This window comes from Papilio machaon, chromosome 14, assembly GCF_912999745.1.
Source record: "Papilio machaon chromosome 14, ilPapMach1.1, whole genome shotgun sequence".
NCBI classification, from domain to species: Eukaryota; Metazoa; Arthropoda; class Insecta; order Lepidoptera; family Papilionidae; genus Papilio; species Papilio machaon.
The window spans coordinates 4,540,302-4,559,851 of record NC_059999.1 but is presented as its reverse complement, the minus strand read 5'-3'; the positions used below and the strand labels follow the sequence as shown (position 1 = coordinate 4,559,851).

The window sequence follows — 19,550 nt, the reverse complement described above, 5'->3', positions numbered from 1 at the left end:
AAAAACCCACGCATGTCACCGACTAACAATACGGAAAAAACGACAAAGGCAAAATACTGACAAAAACATCGGATGTTATTACAAGGTATAAGCTTTTCAATTCTATTATTTCGTTCACGTTCGTACATTGAACTGTTTAATTTGTAGTATTCCAGCTAATATTTAATTTAGAGTTGTTATTGTTGAGACATGCGGCATAGCGGCACGGAAGGCGAGCGAACACCCGCGGGGCGTGTTCCGAATTAATCCAATCCACGAAATAGGTATTACAGAAAGCTAATGGGGCAAAGTTTCCATGTAAGCCAATTGTGTGCCGTTAATCTAATCGGTGCCGTGTACAACGATATTTTGATATCGGCCCGACGGCAGCAATTGCCAAATGAAAAATGCGCGGATTTCCTGACTGCCTTGTAATCGCCTTGTAATCCATCAATCGTAACGATGCTGAGCGATTTGCTTAAGGAACGCTTTCAGCTAACGTCCTATTACGTATTGTCATGTAACACGCTTGATGTATTTACGGGAAATTCCTAATACCTGCTATTGATTTTTTTCAATTAAAACTCGATGCGGCAACTACTCAGTGATTAACCGATTTCGAATTTCGACGATTGAATCCTTTGTCATTTTTGTACAAGCAAATTTTTTTTTTTTCAACTTAATATAGGGATGAAAACAATTATAAAATTAAGGGGCAGTTTCCACACTTAACACTCGATTGGTTGTAGTTTTACCAATTCAATAAAGAATGTTTGACCTCTTTATTGCACAGTTTGAAAACTTCTTAGCTTTTGTTCATAAAGAAATTGTTAAGTTTATGAACGTTACACTATATTAATATGATGTTTTAATAATTTAATTTATCAAGGTAACATTTGTAAAGATTATTTGTTATAACTATCCTTGACCAAAATAATTTTGTGTGATAAAATCTTTTAAACGCTAGTAAGCTTATTATAACTTCGTTCCTCGTAGCTCCAGCTGTGAGACTCCACGTCACACCACCCCCTGCACGCCCCGCGGACACCCCCCCACCTGCCCGATGTGACCGTGGGCTCATGCGATAAAACAATTACCCCAATCAAGTCCAGTTTGCCATACATAAATTCACAAACAGAAAGGGCCAATAATTCATTACGCATTTGACGCAAAAATAAAAACGAAAAAATAAAAAGTCAAGCATATTTCTAATGTGTACCGCAATAAATCACGTTAACAAGGAAAAGAATTAACACGTTCCGATATGAACAATAAAATTTAACATAATCCAACAATACGAAACGCATATAGAGCACGCTAAATATCGTAACTGTATAATCTAAGTACACGGTATTAATTACGCTGATTACATAGTAAAGAAAAAAATAAACAAATTAAAACAATAGGTCGTAGTATTATCAGATCAATTGGCTAGTTGTCGTGTTACTGCGCCGGATCGCGTGACGAGTTAGGCTCACTAGAATCTTGATATGCCTCGGCCCCCACTAATTATAGCCTTACCTGCAACCTCAACAAAATCCTAGGCAGCGTTTTCTCTTGTGTGAAAATATGAACTAAACTTGCCGTTTACGTAAAACAGCTTTACTGCTAACAGATTTTAGATAAGCTTAGCGCGGCCGGCAAACTATAATCTTATACTGACGTCATCTACATAATATCAGATTACATTTTCAAATGTTACTTAATTGACACTATACTAGCTTTTGCTAAATTTCAATAAGATGTGTCGAATAAATACCACGGAAACTGCACACATTTTCAGGATCATAGGTAGCCTACGTGTTCTTACAGACTGTGTTCTACAATAATAGCAAAATTCCGTCGAGATCCATGCATCCACTCTGGATACCTTCTAACAAACATTCATCCATCCATCCAAACATTCGCCTTTATAATATTAGTAAAATAAGAATCTACCATATTTATTTACGGCTTTATATGCAACCAGTATTACTCATCTATTTTATAAAAGCTTAAATTTCTTTTCGATGTTGATAAAGCTTGTTTTACACTTATTATAAGAAAAATTAGGAGTTGTGTCCCGTAGCGTAATTATTTTTACCTCAAGAAGATTAAACTATCCAAAATGCATCGCAGCTGAATATTTGATTTGGTAAATGTCACAATAGACGACAGCGCAACCGCGGCCACCACCGCCTTAAATATGTAGACATCTTAGCGAATACTACGTCCCGAAAAAATATTCCTGCTATTTCACACAGACGCTGAATAACGGTGTAATATTTTTTATGTCTCGAATTTTAAATTACTAAATAACATTTATTTAACATTTTTTTTATTATTAACATTTACAATACAACAGCCGACATGAAGACAGTCGGGCTGACATGGCTCGAGACCAAACGCAGAGCCCAAGATAGAGTGAGCTGGCGACGTACTGTGGACGCCCTCTGTCCCACTACGGGGACATAGGACTTTAAGTCAAGTCAAATAACATTTGCTAAAAATGTAATCAAGCAACAATATAAAACTTCCTTCTATCTCTAACATTCCTTTGCATTTTTATTCCTCAACTTGCTTTTGATCGCGACTCCTCCGCGTGGAATTTAAAAAAAAACTCAATAAGTAGCCTATGCGTTCTTCCAGAGTAAGTTTTTACATCTGTGTCAAACTTTTTCGAGATAATAGTAACAAATATCCATCCATCCAAACTTTAGCATTTATATTATTAGTATGAAGTATGATACTATGATAATAAATTGGACGATTGTAAATGTAAATGTTTAAAGGTACAGATGAAGGAGGCAATGTGAATCGTGTATTGAGAATTTAATAAATAGACAACTACTGCAATATCTCGCAATTTACAATATAAAGCAAAAGATAAAAAAATACATAAAATTAAGTCTGTCTAGTTTTTTTTTTAAGTTTCTTCTTATGTTAAGAGTTCAACGGCATTTTATTGTATCTGTTAAACGCAATTTCTATTTACATTATGTTCCAAATGCTAGAACAATTTTTACGTGTTTAAATTAATACGTGTTTCTTAGTAGAATACAAATGATACTTATTTATTAAGATTGTATCAATGCACTCTATTTTTTACTACAAAAAAAAGTTTAAACTAGCAGCAAAATTAATGCATTATCTTTGAGAGTATATTTACTTATTATTTGTATAACCTTCATTAAATTAAGGTAATTAAATGAAAGAATAAAACAGTTTTTAGTAAGTTAATTAAAATAGTTAAATAAATTAAATAGTTATTTGATATAAAATTTTGTATTTAGATTTAGACACACAAATCAAAACTGTAAATAGATTTAATAATAAAAGTTTTAACTCTGCACAATTCTATAGCAATTTGCGAGGCGTAGCTCGAAGCTTGCCTTGCATAGAGTAACAGACAGTGACGTCTGACTTCGTGAAAAATGCATTCCATATAGACGTGAGACTCCATGCAAATAGGGAACACATTGAAAAGTCTTTCGCGCGAACTCCGTCCTGCTATGTCATGCAAGACGTTTGCCTTCTAAAACTTGGTGGTACACAAACATCATAAAGGCGTCCATTCACTAGAGTGCAGCGAAGTTCACAAACACAGAAAAGAAATGAAATTAAGGATCATTATTTGCGTGTGACCTTTTTGTTTTATAGAAACACAGAAGCTTGGCTAACTTAGTTTTCATAACTTTTAAAATTACACTGAGCTGTATACAAATTTGTAACTTATCTGAGATATATTATATGTGTACCGCAAATAAGTCTATCTTAAATTGAATATACATTAATAATACGAAGACTAAAACGTCAATATTTGTTGAAAAAACACACATAAAAGAAGTCTTTACAAGTACGTCACGTCTCTAACAATATGTTTAACAGTCCGTTGTTTCGACATCGGTTCTCGAAGTTAGTGGTTATAAAACTAGCCGTCGGTTTTGTGCGTGACTCAATCGCGAAAGTTGCCCTTCTCGACTACAGACACCCGAAACTGTGGAACACGCGATTCTATACGTGAACACTTAGTAAATCTAAGGAAATTAAATACTTGCTTTATTGTTATAATTTATATGTCCATTGTTAAACATTGTAGATAATAATAGGTAAAGTACAAAAGAGTCCTATCTTCTACAGTTAAATAATACTTATATTCGACACTCGAGCCAGTTCATTTGACGTACACTTATTTGTTAAATTTTAATCTGCTTTATAACTTTAAAAAAATTAAATAAAATGCCATTTCACAAACACCGTGCGAATAGCACCGATATTAAGCTCAGTACGACCATAGAAAACTCTTTGATATCTATTCTCAAATCTTTGCTCGCAAGCCTGTATCGTATCTGAGAGCCGGCGACCCCTTTTCAACGGCCCTTTGATCTGTGTCATGCTTACGAAAAATCTCCTTTATCCCATGTCAATATGTACAATTTATTAGTGAAAATATTTCATGATCGACTTACGTTTAATCCTGATTGACTCGCCGATACAGAGACCTCCTTATCATATAACAAAAAAGTTATTTAGTTATATTTATAATACGATATTTACTGAGATGTGTATTTGACGTTTCGATTTCAAAATGCCTGCAAAATATTTGTAAAGATTTCTTCTACGAAAATATTAACATATTTTTAACACTGCCTATACAAAAACTAACATAACGATACAAATACGGAGTTTTTAATTTCCTCTCATTTGTTACAGATCATGTTCGAGAATTTACGTGCGGACCTCTTTACTACAGAACCTTCTTTATGGATTCGAAGCGAGATGCACTCTATGTCGGCGCTATGTAAGTGCTATACTTATACGTTCTATTTAGATTATTTTAAAATGTAAAAAAAGTTAATATAAAATTTAAAAATTCTTGTTTTGATATAATAATGGATATATGGCATTAACTAACTTAAATCATTTACCTAATTTCTCTTAATTCATAACAAATTTAACACAAGATTACATTGTTTAAAACAATTGAACGAACGTATATAAAATAGTAGTAGAATTACATTTAATAATTTTGATGAGAATTAAGAGTGAACACACAATTTACCTTCAACGCTATTCGTTGACGTCTTATTAAAAGAAATAAATTTATATTAGTGTATGAGTCAGGCACCGCATTATCAAACAGTAGGGCGACCACATTTCGAGCAATAAAACGATCAAGCATAAAAATTTCATTGCAATATCCACGCGACATTGTTACACGCCCATACTTTACATCATAAACTCAATTTCCCAGTGAATTGTTCTATCTTTTCATGGTTAATTACAGTTGAAAATATACGTTTTTTTACGATTAGTATTGACTTGTCTTATTTTCCAGGGACCGATTGTTTCGTCTGAACATGAACAACATTAGTTCATCACATTGTGATGTAAGTATATTTTATATTACTGTATGTATTTGTTGTAAGGACAACGGGGAAAGTAAGTAGTTTTGAAAAATAAATGCCAAATGCTACAAGATCGTTTCTTTATTTTTAATATTGACACCATTATCTTTTGGATAACTGGTGGAAATTAATTATGGTAGCATTTAATGATAAAAATAAATTGTTAATAACGCAGTGATTTTTTATAAAATTTACAAAAAAAAATAATATTTTTTAAGAGATTTAAACATATTTTAATATAATTTATAATGTTCCTTTACAGAGGGATTCTATTAATTTGGAGCCCAGCAATGTCGCTCAATGTGTGTCAAAAGGAAAATCAGAGGTGAGTTAAATTATATTAAAATTCAGTTCTCAGAAATGAAGTAATTAAAACTTTTTGATATTCAAATTAAATAGTTATTAAAGATTGTTAATTTAATTTATTTAACGAATACTCGTGATGTTTTGATTTTAATTAAATTACATGAAAAAATATCATAAAATATCTGAGATTTACGATAATAATTTGAACAGGACAATTGATTATAAATTGTTAAGGCAATCATCGAAAATTTGACAAATGAGTAGTTCCATATTTAAATTATCAATTAAAAATACTTAACGTAAATCGGACCTTAAAATAAATCATACATTGATTTATAACAAAAGCAATAAGCGTAATTACGCCATTAAAAGCCCATAAAACGGTGTCATATGACGCAATAAATCATACGCACCACGACTACAGCGTACAAGACTTACCGCCCGTGCAGAATTGCATGCAACTAGCACTATTTCCATCAAGGGTTAATCCCATTTTTGAACGGCGGGAAGCATATTTCATAGCGAGAGCTTCTAAGCCGTGCTTCACTCGCTATATTAAGGCCGTTAATTTTGATTTACAGTCCCGCCGTAAAAGCAATATTTGTTTTATTTCCCGGTTACACTCCGTCTCGTGAGATCGGTACGATTATTGCATTGCCTTCTATTCCGCTATCCACTAATTCGATATTAGTTGTGGACCTTCCGATTCTATCCTTGAGTGCTTTCCTATTATTTATTGCGGGATTCTATTTCTTTGTGACACAAACGATATTAGCTTCATCTTTTGTATTTGAAATAGTAAATATAATTCGTTCTTTTAACATTAAATATCAGAAAGTCAATTCGAATGTCAACATATTAATTTCAGCCAGTCAACGCAAACATTTAAAAGCCTGGTCGTGTTTATGTCAAAGCTATCGGCATAATAAAAGCAGTAAACAAATTACATTTTCTGTCGTTTACAGTACAGTCGCATATAATAAGAAAGACATAAACCTTCCAACTCGAAATGGAATATCTCGTGCAAAGTGTACGTAACCTCTTTGAGTAAGTAGTAAAACATCTTTGATAGTCAACGAGGTGGCCACATAAAAGGAAAAAGCTATAGTCGAGCAATTTCACAATTTATCCGCAACAACTGAACATTTTGGAAACATCATATAATAAACCACGCGTAATAGGTCAAACTTACGCAATATCGAGCGAAGGAAAACAATTTACCACATGGTATCCACAAGAACTCTTCCAGTGAAAAAAAAAGTAAATTTGTTTTATTTGTAAGAAGAAAAAGCTATAAAAAAGAAATATATCCGACTCTATCACCTCAATTGTAGAAAGAACGGCCACTCGTGAAAGCTATAATCAAAGTTTTCTCACTGTCGGCGAGTTTTCCTTTCTCTAAACATGATGTCGTTACACGAAAAAGGCTGGGAAACGCCGTCGGCGAAATTCCGAAAGACCGCCACGGTCTCGGCGTTCGCCTTGTTGTTTTAAGCTCACTGCTCTTTGTGTCGCTATAAAGGAAAAAAATCTGTAGGTAAATCACACAACTTTAGATTTTAAGAACCAGTAAAACAGTCGATTCGATCTAGAAATTTACCACGTAACCGGAGCTCGGTTTTTATCGCATATTTAGATGGGATAGAACTCTTTGTGAAAAAGGTATTCTCGATAAAGAGGATTACTTTAGCACTTTGATGTTTCAACTGTATAATTAAATTGTAAAACATTAGAAATATATTGGAATGTTAATAGAGAGATGTAAATTAGCGCTCTTAAATAGGTAATAAGTGCCATTAAGGTAGAATACATCTGAGTCTCGGACAAAAGTGTCGCGGTGGCAAAGAAGGCGAGAAAAGAAAATCCGATCGTAAATCTACTTACGTAAAGTGGCGAATAATTAACGAAATGGACCAATCGAAAGCATTAGTTCCGAGTGAAGTTATGCGAGCGCTCTCGGCTAAGTGCCGTTAAAAGAAACTTAGACGTGAGCTTGATTGTTCTTCTGCTTAATTCTGATTGTTTCTGAACAAAACAGTTCACGTCTACGCGATCGCCGAACGTTCCGAGTATATTAATCCGTTAATTACTTTAGAACAATCTCTCGCAAAGTTACCGCTGCGAGCTCGAATCAAAGAAACTGTGTCAGAACTTTTTATAAAGAAACAAAGAACCTTTTTCTTGTAATCATACTTTATCCGTATATAGTTAATAGAAATTGTTTCATTTTCGCAACTGTGTTACTTATTAATTGCTTTTGGTTATTTTTTCCCAAACATTATTTTATATTACCATAAAACAATTAATAAAATAAAATATAACATAACCTGTAATGAAACAAGTGAAAATAGTTGAAACAACTTCATATAATTAAATTTAAACAAACACAATTAAATAAGATTCATAAAATAAAACCTCACAATTGATTCAATTCAACGAGCCCGTCTCGATTTAACGACATACTCGACAAAGCGATTTTCTTTCCACTTGTATATTTTGTCCATTTGAAAATCTGACAGAGTATCAGTACAATGGCGGTGCGCCGGCTTTCGTCGTGACGGAGAGAAAATTAGTTTCAATCTACCGGCCGACCGCAGCCGCCGAGCGCCAATCTGTAAACACAGTATATATTCCGTCCGGGGCTTTGAAAATATCGCTTACAATGTCCTTTTGTACCTTCTATTTCGTATCTCACAATGCTATAGTAGGTACAAGTCACAAAATTCATATAATACAACTACAATAGTAAATATATGCAACATCTTCGAATCGAACAATTTTATCTACATAACTAAAACTCTCATTGTATGACTCTAATATTTACAGTTAGACACTGTTTAGTTAAACACCTGTATTAACCATTTGACGGACGTTAATTGATATTATAGACGTCGACGTGATTATAATACTAACAGTCAAGATTTCTAGTAATATCTTATTTTTATTAGTCTGCGGTAATACATATGATGAAAGTCAAAGTTCATTAGTAAATTTTATATAAGCCAAAATCTCAGACGATCCCGAAAATTCACCAGACATCCAATAACAACCTCAAACAATAGAAAAGTCATTACCATTTCATCGAACTATCGAACTTTTAATTGCACAATTACGTTCACACGTGCGTAAAGTTGCCGTCGAAAACCAATTCAGACATATTTGAAAGATGCAACGCTAATGAACTGATATAAAGTTGTGGCCTTTCATTTTGGCGAAAGCTTTATTCACTAAAACGGACATCGCGTATTCCTGTAGTTTGGAATATTAATGTCCCGTTCAATATTTATGTTGGACGCAAATTTGCATAATCACAGGCTGTGGACACGTATACACTCAACATTTTCCCTCTCTTTTCCTCTTCAACATATGCCAATAAAATTTGCGCGAACGAGCCATTGCACATTCGATTTCTTCTTTCCCCGTCCGTTTATTTCACAATAAGTATTAAGCGTACATTAACATTTTACACGCACGTAATGTTTTGTATTAAATATTTGCGGAAAACTTTTTCAGACAACAATTTTTATAGTTTTAAGCCAAATATTTTCTTTCGCTTTAATACCTTGCAGATTTGTTTTTCCCTTTAGAAATGCTCATCTATTAGCGACCCATTTAACTTAGTTGTTTATAATTTGAAATAAAAAATAAAATGGATTCTGCCACATACATTATTTTATAAAACTTTCTTGTATTCATTGTTTAGCAATGTGTTGATAAGAATATTTTCCTCAGCACTTCGATTGCCGTAACCACGTGCGCGTGATCCAGCCCATGGGTGACGGCTCGCGGCTCTACGTGTGCGGCACCAACGCCCATAGCCCTAAAGATTGGGTGTTATACGTAAGTACTATGCAATTGTTACATACATTTTAATACAAATATGATTGAGAAGAGAGCAAAACTGAAATAATGAATAATTAATTTGCCAAAGGAATAAATCCATATAATACCTGTACTAGAATAGAACAGTACCTGTTGTGCTGACCCCAGAGCAAGTACAACAGGTATATTTTGGGTACAGTGGAGTCGGGGCAAGGTTATGATGATGATAATTACAAACGTCATGAATATCATCATAATGTTTCATAAGATTTAGAAGAAAACAATGAAACATTATTTTCAGTTACTTATTTGCACTTGAACTGTCACTAACATAACATTTGGCAAGAAGCCAACGATGCAACAGATCTAAACTTTACTCCACACATCTGTTCTGTTAACGAATAAAAAAAATCTTTTTCTTTGATTAACTTTTTTTCCGACTAGAATTTAGCATCCATCTTTTTCGCATGCGGATGCATTACCGCGTACGAAGCGCGTCTTGCCGTCGCCAGCCGCGACAAATTTCACGGCTTCTGATTTCAAATGACATCGTAAGACGAGACCAGATTTTTCCCCAACGCAAAAGAAATTTCTAACCGAACGACTCCGTTAAAGCTCTCATACCCAGTGACAATTTTATTATAAACGTATTCCGCAACAATAAACATTTCAAATTTAAAAATTTCAATATTCATTTCTCCATACGTACTCATATTTCGTTCCCCTGACCACTGCAGATGCAATGAAGTGTGTTCCGTTGGCGATAAGTAGAGTTATTTTTATGAAATTATTTTTTTAAAGTCATAAAACCGCTTCAACAAAAGGTATCGAAAGCAGACCGCAATAAATTTGCCGCGCCCTGTTCACCTCTCACCGGCCCTGCACTCGACTTTCATATAATTTTATGATGTATCGCACCGCTTTGACCCTTCACACGTTTTTATCGTACTTTAGATAGCGGTTTAGAGTGACTTTTTCACTATAATAATAAATTATTAAACTGATTCGTCTCCTTACCCTACTGCGATATCACTATTCGCTTTTTACTATTTAAATGTTATAAGAAAGCAAATAATATTATGAACCTATCATTATCAAACAAAAATTTTATTATCGTAGCTTGCAGTGGTGATAACCTATGACTTAAAATCTAAATTCTATTATTCATTAATTAAAAAAGTGGTTATAACGAACATGATCAAAATGTGACCAATGAATACTCCCATATATAGGTACATAATGTCTCAGAGTAAGTTATTATCTCTTAGAGAAAGATAAATTTTACAGTTGAAATTAAAATATTGATGGAATAAATCACTAGTTTAACTCGTAGCTACGGATGATGGTTTCAATTTGGAAGTATATTACTTTTGCGGTGAAAAGGCCATTCAATAATGTTTATACTGGCCGGAAAGTGTTTTACACAGAGCAGCCTGTTAAAACAGAGATAGTGGAAGATTTAATACGACGGAAAGGGTTTGCCGTTATTGTTACTGAAATTACTCTGTACATTTTTATTTATAAAACGGTGCGATACTTATAATGTCAATTTCGAACAGTCTGTGACATAGTTATTATATATAAAATAAATATGTTTTCTCTCGGTGTTTCCTCTTAGGCCGATAGGTCTTCCGATCAATCGGACCATTGGGATTTGTTATTCTATGATATCGGTAGGCATATCGACCCAATGGGAAACAATCCAAATATTTCTGAATATGACACCGTAGCATAAACCTAAAAAAAGAAAGCTAAGGACGAAAGTAAAAACTTAGATTAAAAAAAAAAATTAAAAGATCCCCTTTCCTTACATAACCCATTTCACTTTAGATAGTTTTTACTAACATATAAAATTCAAAACTCTTAAATATAATCTGTGGTTTGAGTAATGCATTCACTCCCTCTTGAGGGTTAGGGCACGTCAGTTTCAAAAATTGAGTGAAATCACATGTACAGAATCGATAGGGCGAATCACACTCACTGTGGACGCAACGAGCTGATAGAAAATCGACCCGACAATTCATATTTGTTGCAACCGCCAATTTATAACAGCTCTGATACAAATGGGGCGCAGCTATTGGACGAACATTGAAGACAAACGACTGTACCGATTGGGCCCCCATCATTTGACTTCTATTGTTTCTTCTTATCGCAGCTGTGGATGCAAGGATTTATTTAGAATAACATATGTGAAAACGTAACTGTTTAATGATGCCAGAGTTCATTAAAAACAAAGTTTTGGAAAAACAAAGCATTTGTGACATACCAAATCTTTAAACACAAATGTATGATTTACTATAAAACTTTAAACAAACTTTAATATCTTCAAACCATAATTATTTAGTTATAAATACTGTATTAGAAGTATTTAAAAACAATAAAGAATTGGCTTTCAAGTAGTAAACAACCATTCGAACATCTGAAACAAACATCTAAATCAGTATTAAATAAAAACGGGCAATCAAAAATGATTTGATTAAATATTCAAAGCAAACAGAGGCATCAGCCGTTTGTTACAGATTACGAGATACAATAACAATAGAACGATTTGTACAACAAGCAGATTTAAAACACATTGCATTTATCTTGTTCGAATAAAACGCGATAAGCCCCGCTTATTGATTGTTCCCATTTAAATTGAATACGTTCAAGCCGTGCCTCGTCACACCAACCAAATGAGCTGAAACAATAAAATATGTGCATGTCGAAGCATGTAATTTTTTTTGCAAATTCAAAAAAAGAACGAATGAATGTGAGAGAAATAGACTCTTTTATATTTCGATAACATCGCAACTTGGCTTCTTTATACTTCCTTAACTAATCATGATTATTTTTCATAAATTATTTGTATAACTAGCATATACTCGTATATAATCGTATATAATCGTCGACAACTGGACACAAAACTTAATAAAACAAGGTTGCGTAGGTGTTACCGCGCGTTATGCGGTTATACCTCATTAAAATATTATTAAATTATTTTTTAAAATGCATATAATGATTTAAGTAAGTAAATATTTCCTCTCATATTTTTAATTATTTATTACTGAGTTAAGCACCGACGTGAACACTTAATTGAAGTTAACATTTTAATATGCACGTATGTTACGACTCTTGCGGTATGAAAGCAACCTTATAGGCCGAAGTGTGTAGGGTGTCTTACAAGAATGTTGACGTCATTATCGTAATTATGGTGGGACGTCGACGCAAACGGCGCAGTTGAGTGCACTCTGCAAAATCACTTTATAAGCCATGCAGTACCGCATTCAGCCACCACGCCGATGCTATATAACCATTTTTGTGTGAGACTTTATGCCCCTCGTTAAACTTAATAGAAACTATATCTTACGTACTAAGAATTAAGCACTTGTAATTTTCTCATATTTTTTAAAATAAAATACTGGCTTCATTTAAAAAAAAAGATCTCATTTTAATTTTATTTAATAAAATATATTAAAACTAAGACGTTGCACTTCTCAAACAAACTTAGAGCTTAAACCAGTCTTAAGGTTAACGAAGTATTTCCTTAATACTTAATTAAAACACACGAGTATAATACCTCTCTAGGCGATTCTAAGTCTGACTCTAAGTGATACTATGCTTACTCTTATTTCATATTTCATACTACTTTAAATAAACTTAAAAGAATGAAGACTGTTTGGATCAACCATTCAGTAAGTAAAACAAAATTAAGCGATGATATTTCGTCTACTTTAAATATATTAAATTCAATTGAAATGTTACAAAAATAGATAATTTTTTTAGTTTCAAGTTGAAGCATGTCCACTTAATAATTAACAAAAACGAAAATGTCTATTTAATTATGAACTGAAGCCTAAAAAGTTTGATCGTTTTTTAAAAATGACGTGTTATTCGTTTCGTATTCATTCGAGTGCTTGCAGCAGTCGTGTTCATTGTTTTTTTTTATTAACTGTTGGTGCTTTACTACTGTAGGCCCTGGTATTTGATAACATGTGCACAGTGAGAGCAGTGGTGTCGTAGTTGGGTCGCAGTGTTTACCGCCGCCTAAAACGAGGTAATATTTCAGGCGGCACCGCTGCTTGTACACAGGTGCTTTATCTACCCCATTAGGAATTAGGAGCCAATATTGTCTACGCTTTGTGTTACTAACATTCGTTTTGCAACTGTCAATAATGTACTAGCTATAGAAAAGGACTTTCCAATTTGTTAAATATGTAAAATTGAACATGCTCAAGCAGAACTGTTTTACTCTTTACTTAAGACAAGAGAAGACAAAAAAATAAAACAATACATTAATATTATTGAAAACCAATTTATGTTAGAATCTTAACCGGAGCCTCTAGTAATATATTTTATGTATGCATAGCATAATGTATAAAGGATGTTACAGTAAATTCAGATGAGCTAGCAGTCATTAGCTGATAGTGACATCGCTGCCAAACTTCTCCCGCGGCGCAATCTCGCAAATTCGACAATCCTTTGTGCGTTCAAAACTTATTCCCGCTCGATATTCAAAGAGCGACATAATAATATAACTTTAATATAATTACGACATCGCAATCACATGTGCTTTTGATAGTTCTAAATATTAAATATACCTATAATATAATATAATACCTCGCTTACCAAAATTTGGCTTCAGCAGTGTTACGAGAAATTTGGAATGATCTTGTCGAATAATGTCGAAAACCACTTTGTGTTCCTCGAGTGAAAGGAACCAAACTATAGTGGAAAAGACAATTTATAAAGTTATATATTAAATTTTATTCTTACGCCAAGAAATTATTACTTTATTCCTTATTCTATATTCCACTAGTAATAACATAATGTATGTTATGTTATAGAATTCGATTACTGTAACAAAATGGAAGATTTAAATCTATATTCGGTCTTTGTTGTGACAAATCAATTGCAGTGACATACAAGTAATTCCATTTATATTTATACAGCACTACATCTGTACTGACTTCTCGTTTCATATTCTGTCACAATCTTCCAGTAAAATGGAATTTCAAGACGTACATTAACAGTGTCTCAGAAGTTTCGCCCCACTCGAAAATGTATTCACAATGTATTGGGAAGCCATTGCCGTGTGTCATGCTGTTCGTACCCGCTCCTATCTTCAGGTGCCAACTAACGGCACTGTTTTATTTTATATTACCGCATTGGAAGTTTAAAAAGTCCCGTTTACATGTGCATTTTAAATTTCATGATGTGAATTTGCGGCCACACTTTTCCGTCGTTTGCATACATTTCGATTCTGTTTATATTTTGCATTCAAGTACCGCTATTATGAAATTCTTTATTGGTTCACTCGCGAACGACCACTTTACTATTCAAGTAGTTCCGACATTTAGATCTAAAATATGCTACTTTCTGCTATTATTGTTTTTTTGTTAAGTTCAGCATTTTCCAACATAATAATTTGAAATAAACATATGCCTAAAAACTCTCTGCGAAAGAATAATGCCTATGGCGAATTAACAAACTACATAACTTGCCATATCTTATTTCGGACATAAAATCAACAGCATCAGGCAGAAATTTTGCAAAAACATCTCAAACATTTACATCCATTTTTAAAACTTTCACACAATAATTCAAAACATACTACGAAAGAACGAGAAAAAATTTGAAATTGAAAACGAACAAAGACTTAAATCCCGTATTGGAAGTTTTACTCAATGCTCAATCATTGCTCCGTCACTGGACCGACTGTGAAAAGCATCGCTGATGCTAATTTCATAAACAAACAATAGCAAGTGCCTAATGAAGGGTCCGCCGAGCAAACTTTCTTATTCTGAGAGGGAAAGGCCGGGAGCTCTTCCGTCCGATCCATTTGCTTGTTTATCCTGGACTTAGGTGCCGCCGCGGCCGCGCCAACTGAATAATGTTCCTCAGGAAATGGGAATAAACTGCGCTCCACAAAACTCCCTGTAAAGTTCTCGTAAATTATTTTAACAATACTTTTAGCGCGAACAACACGAACTCTTAGTATGTTTCTTGCGTGTAATATCTACAAGTATATAAATAATGATGATAAATAATATATGATTTGGAATTGATTGATTTTATTTTATTTAGTAGTTTTATTTATGCAACATATACTTTTAGTAGCCACACTAAACTTGTAACTTTATTAATTGCTTAAATTTTCAACATCGTATAAAACTTTCCAAAATAACATTCTTAAAATATTGTATTGTGACAAAGGATACAACGTCCACCCCAAGCCTTATGTGAATTTTGAAGAAAGTATGAAGAAAGGTCTCTTTACACGCGCCCGAGGCTGCCGGCGCACGTCCTCATGCCTAATTTAATCCTCGGCTTATTGAAATAAAAACGACATAGGTTTTCGACAGGTGCCGCGGGCGAGGACGCCGGGGTGTACACGGGGCGCGGGCGCGGCGAGAGGGTCACAGGTGGCGCCGATGGTCGCAGCGTCGTTAAAATTTACATAAAGTCTCAATCCACGACGCCGGGCTCCCGGCTGCCCGCCCCACGTTTATGCTACATTTAGTAATTTTATGATAATTTCGAAAACCTTACCGCCACCCATCGCATTATACTAATAGACCGCCTCTTCGTAGCGTCCGCGCCGTGGTGAAAATACTCCGACGCCTCGAAAATAATAAGTCCCGCTCTATAAATCGCACGAAACGTGTAGCGGACATGTTTTTTTTTTTGAAAAATTTATAGCAGATGTGTTGTCGAGTGAGGGGCACGTCGGGTGGACAGTCTGAAACTGAGGCGCATAAATCTACTCGTTAAGTGATGTTTTTTTAGATGCGTTTTGATTAATAGCGTATAAAATTGAAGTGGTCGAGCGTAAAATTTTTAATATTTAACTTTTAACGACGGCTGCAAAGCGTAGGAGGGGGAAGGGAGCAGTATAAGTGGGGGGTCCGATCCAATTCCATGCAAATGGATACCTGGGCGATCGTTAAAAGAAGCGTTTATAGTTAACAACAGAGGTGGAATGTATCGAATGGGAAGCTATAAAAACAAACGTTGTATTGTTGCAGTCGAACTTGACACACCTGCCGCGGCACGAGTACGTGCCGGGTATCGGCATGGGCATTGCCAAGTGTCCCTACGACCCGGCGGACAACTCGACCGCGCTGTGGGTGGAGAGGGGTAACCCTGGCTCCTTGCCGGCGCTTTACTCCGGCACCAACGCTGAGTTCACTAAAGCGGACACAGTCATCTTCAGAACTGATCTCCACAATTTGACAACTGGACGACGAGAGTTCTCCTATAAGCGAACTCTGAAATATGACTCCAAATGGTTGGATAGTAAGTATACCATGATGTTACCTATAGTATATGCTCCTAGGTCTCGATTTATCTCGTGCTTTAAGCTAAAGGTTTATCGTCGATCGGTAGTTATTAATTTGTACATAATCTACAGTTTGTACTTAATGTTTTAAATTGTTAGATCTGTAATTTGAGCCGTTTATTTTGAAAGTGACCTAACTCCGTTTTTAAATTTTTTGCCGGTTACCATTGTTACATGTACAACTTCATGTTATTTATCAGTGAAGCACTACAGATTGCTTATATTCAGAGAAAAAACGATACATTTTTTACACATAAGTTTTCCGAATTAATTGAATAACTGAGCCGTGTAGTTTGAAAGTGGCCCAACTCCATTTATGGTTACATCAAGTTATTGTTTCATGCATCTTAAAACATATTAAAAAATTAAGAAGTGAAAAACACATCATAGCTTACAGTGACATGTGCACCGGGCAAAATAGAAACATTAAAGTAGCTTTAATGTGGTTGAAAATTGTCCAAGCTTTGGATAATAATGTAGAAATTATAGATCATAAATTTTTAATATCAGGACATTCGTTTTTACCAAATGATAGAGATTTTGCCGTGGTAGAAATGGCATTAAAAATATATATAATTTACTGTACGTTCGCCAAGATTATTACAAGATTATTAAAAAGTGTCGGAAGGGTAATAATTTTATTCTAAATGAAATGAGACAGGAAGATTTTGTATTGACAAAATTATTAGAAGACGCAATTTTTAAAAGAGTAAAAAATTCTGATGAGAATCAGTAAACTGGTTAAGAATATGTTCGATGCGTTTTGTCAGAAATGAACCATATAAAATTTTTTATAAGACATCCATGAATGAAAATGAAAATTTTAAAGTTCTGAATTTATTACCACGTCGGCGTAGTCTAGTAAATAGTTTTGTAATAAATTTATGTTTGTAATTTTCTATGTTCTGTAATTAAAAAATGTTTTGAATCGCATAAATTATGTTTCCGAAGTGTTTTCAACCGTTCCGTATTATTTTTTTTCAATTTGAAACATCTTAAATTATGTTGAATGGACTTGGGCACCTTCAAATTTTATAATGAATCTGGCTGTTAATTTTGAAAGTGGCCCAACTCCATTCTTGATAAGAAAACGCACGTTATTTACTTAATAATGGCCACTATTTTAACAGGAACTTTAAATTTAACATCCTTAGATACTCTTTAGCAGTATGACTCCTTAGTATCTTATACGTATATTTTTAAATTCATTAAAACGCAAAACTTTCAATATCTCGATTTGAAGATAAATGGAGTTAGGCCACTTTCAAAATAAGCGGCTCATTTATGCATGAAGAATAATGTTTGTAAATTGATACTAATGTAAAAATGGTAACATATACTCTGTATCTATGAATCGTTTGCTAATTGTTCAGTTCAGGATGCCCGATGAATTCACAAATCAGTGGAATCATTGAAAATTGGAACGTCACTAATCAGCAATCAGCGACCACGAACAGCCGGGCCGCGCTAATCATTACGACTATTGTTACAATTATCCGCTCTGACACGATTTAGAATTCGGAATTCGACTGTTTGCGACTAAACAAGAAAATTAAACTTAACTGTCTCTAACGAGCTGTTATGTCCTCCAATCTTTGACCGTTCATTTGTAGATACTGGAATAAAATTATTTTAAATTAAAACAATTGACACTTTGTTATGCATTTTAATTCTTTTCATTTAATTTACAGTACTAAAATATTGTTTCAAAAACATTATACAAAATTATACAATTATTTGGCTATTACTTTGTTTATTTTGAATGGATACAAGGTATATTATTCAAAATAACGTAACATTAATTTAATAATCATTATCGACATCGTGTTTATTACGTTCGTATTTGTAATGACACAATTTATAGAGAATTGTTAAATGATTAACCATATGTTAAATTATTATTTAATCTCAATTTACGCAATGCAGCACGGTCATTTACCCGGATGATTATAATAAATATATTTTATTTACATGTCGGTGCGCTCAGATATTTTTGTTATAAAAGAAATATTTAATAATATATAAAATACTTTAGTAAAACTTAATAAGGTCAATAATTTTTCGGTATTAAAGGTTATAAAGCGTTTTCTCTAAAATAAAGTAAATCTCAGTACATCAATAACTATATAATGATAACGATATAATTATTATTTCTGAGATAATAAATAAATCTATTAATTATCCAATACGCAGAGAATCTATCAAAATAAGCATCGACTCAGTCAATAAACATTCGAGCTCCAAATATTCATCAACATATAATCCCGATTTATCGACCCAATTAATTATAATGGAGCTAAATAATTTACGACTCCAATAATTTTAAAGGCCGGTCTTATTAATATTAAAACTGCTACTTGCTATTTTATTAAAACTAGTAGTATAGTTTGGGAAGAGAATTTTGATGAATAAAGATATTGCAATGACCGTGTGCCGATAATCCTAGACACGTGACTTGTTCATTATGTGACCGACAAATAAGTAAGTATTAATGCGAGCTATAAATACCCTGTTTGGAGTGACGTACACGGCTTCATCTAATATTTATTGCACATCGCATAGAATAATAGCAATTTTATATTGCACTATCAACGTGGGAAAGGCGGCATAATTCTAAATACTTTGCTATAGCATTAAAAACATCAAACTCACCCCTATTCCTACTTTAATAATAATATTTCGAAATTAATAATTTTAAAAAATCATTTTATTGTCTTTACATTTAAATATGATAA

The 19,550-nt window shown here is 33.6% G+C and overlaps 1 protein-coding gene across 1 annotated transcript in view; it reads left to right on the top strand.

The window, feature by feature from the left end:
- The window catches only part of LOC106711289 (semaphorin-2A), an 81,732-nt gene that overhangs the window by 43,505 nt on the left and 18,677 nt on the right, over nucleotides 1–19,550 (top strand). Inside the window, exons 2-6 of the mRNA XM_045680855.1 lie at nucleotides 4,672–4,759; nucleotides 5,297–5,348; nucleotides 5,629–5,691; nucleotides 9,405–9,512; nucleotides 16,502–16,772. Coding sequence (XP_045536811.1) covers nucleotides 4,672–4,759; nucleotides 5,297–5,348; nucleotides 5,629–5,691; nucleotides 9,405–9,512; nucleotides 16,502–16,772 — 582 coding nt within the window. The remainder of the gene's footprint in view (nucleotides 1–4,671; nucleotides 4,760–5,296; nucleotides 5,349–5,628; nucleotides 5,692–9,404; nucleotides 9,513–16,501; nucleotides 16,773–19,550) is intronic.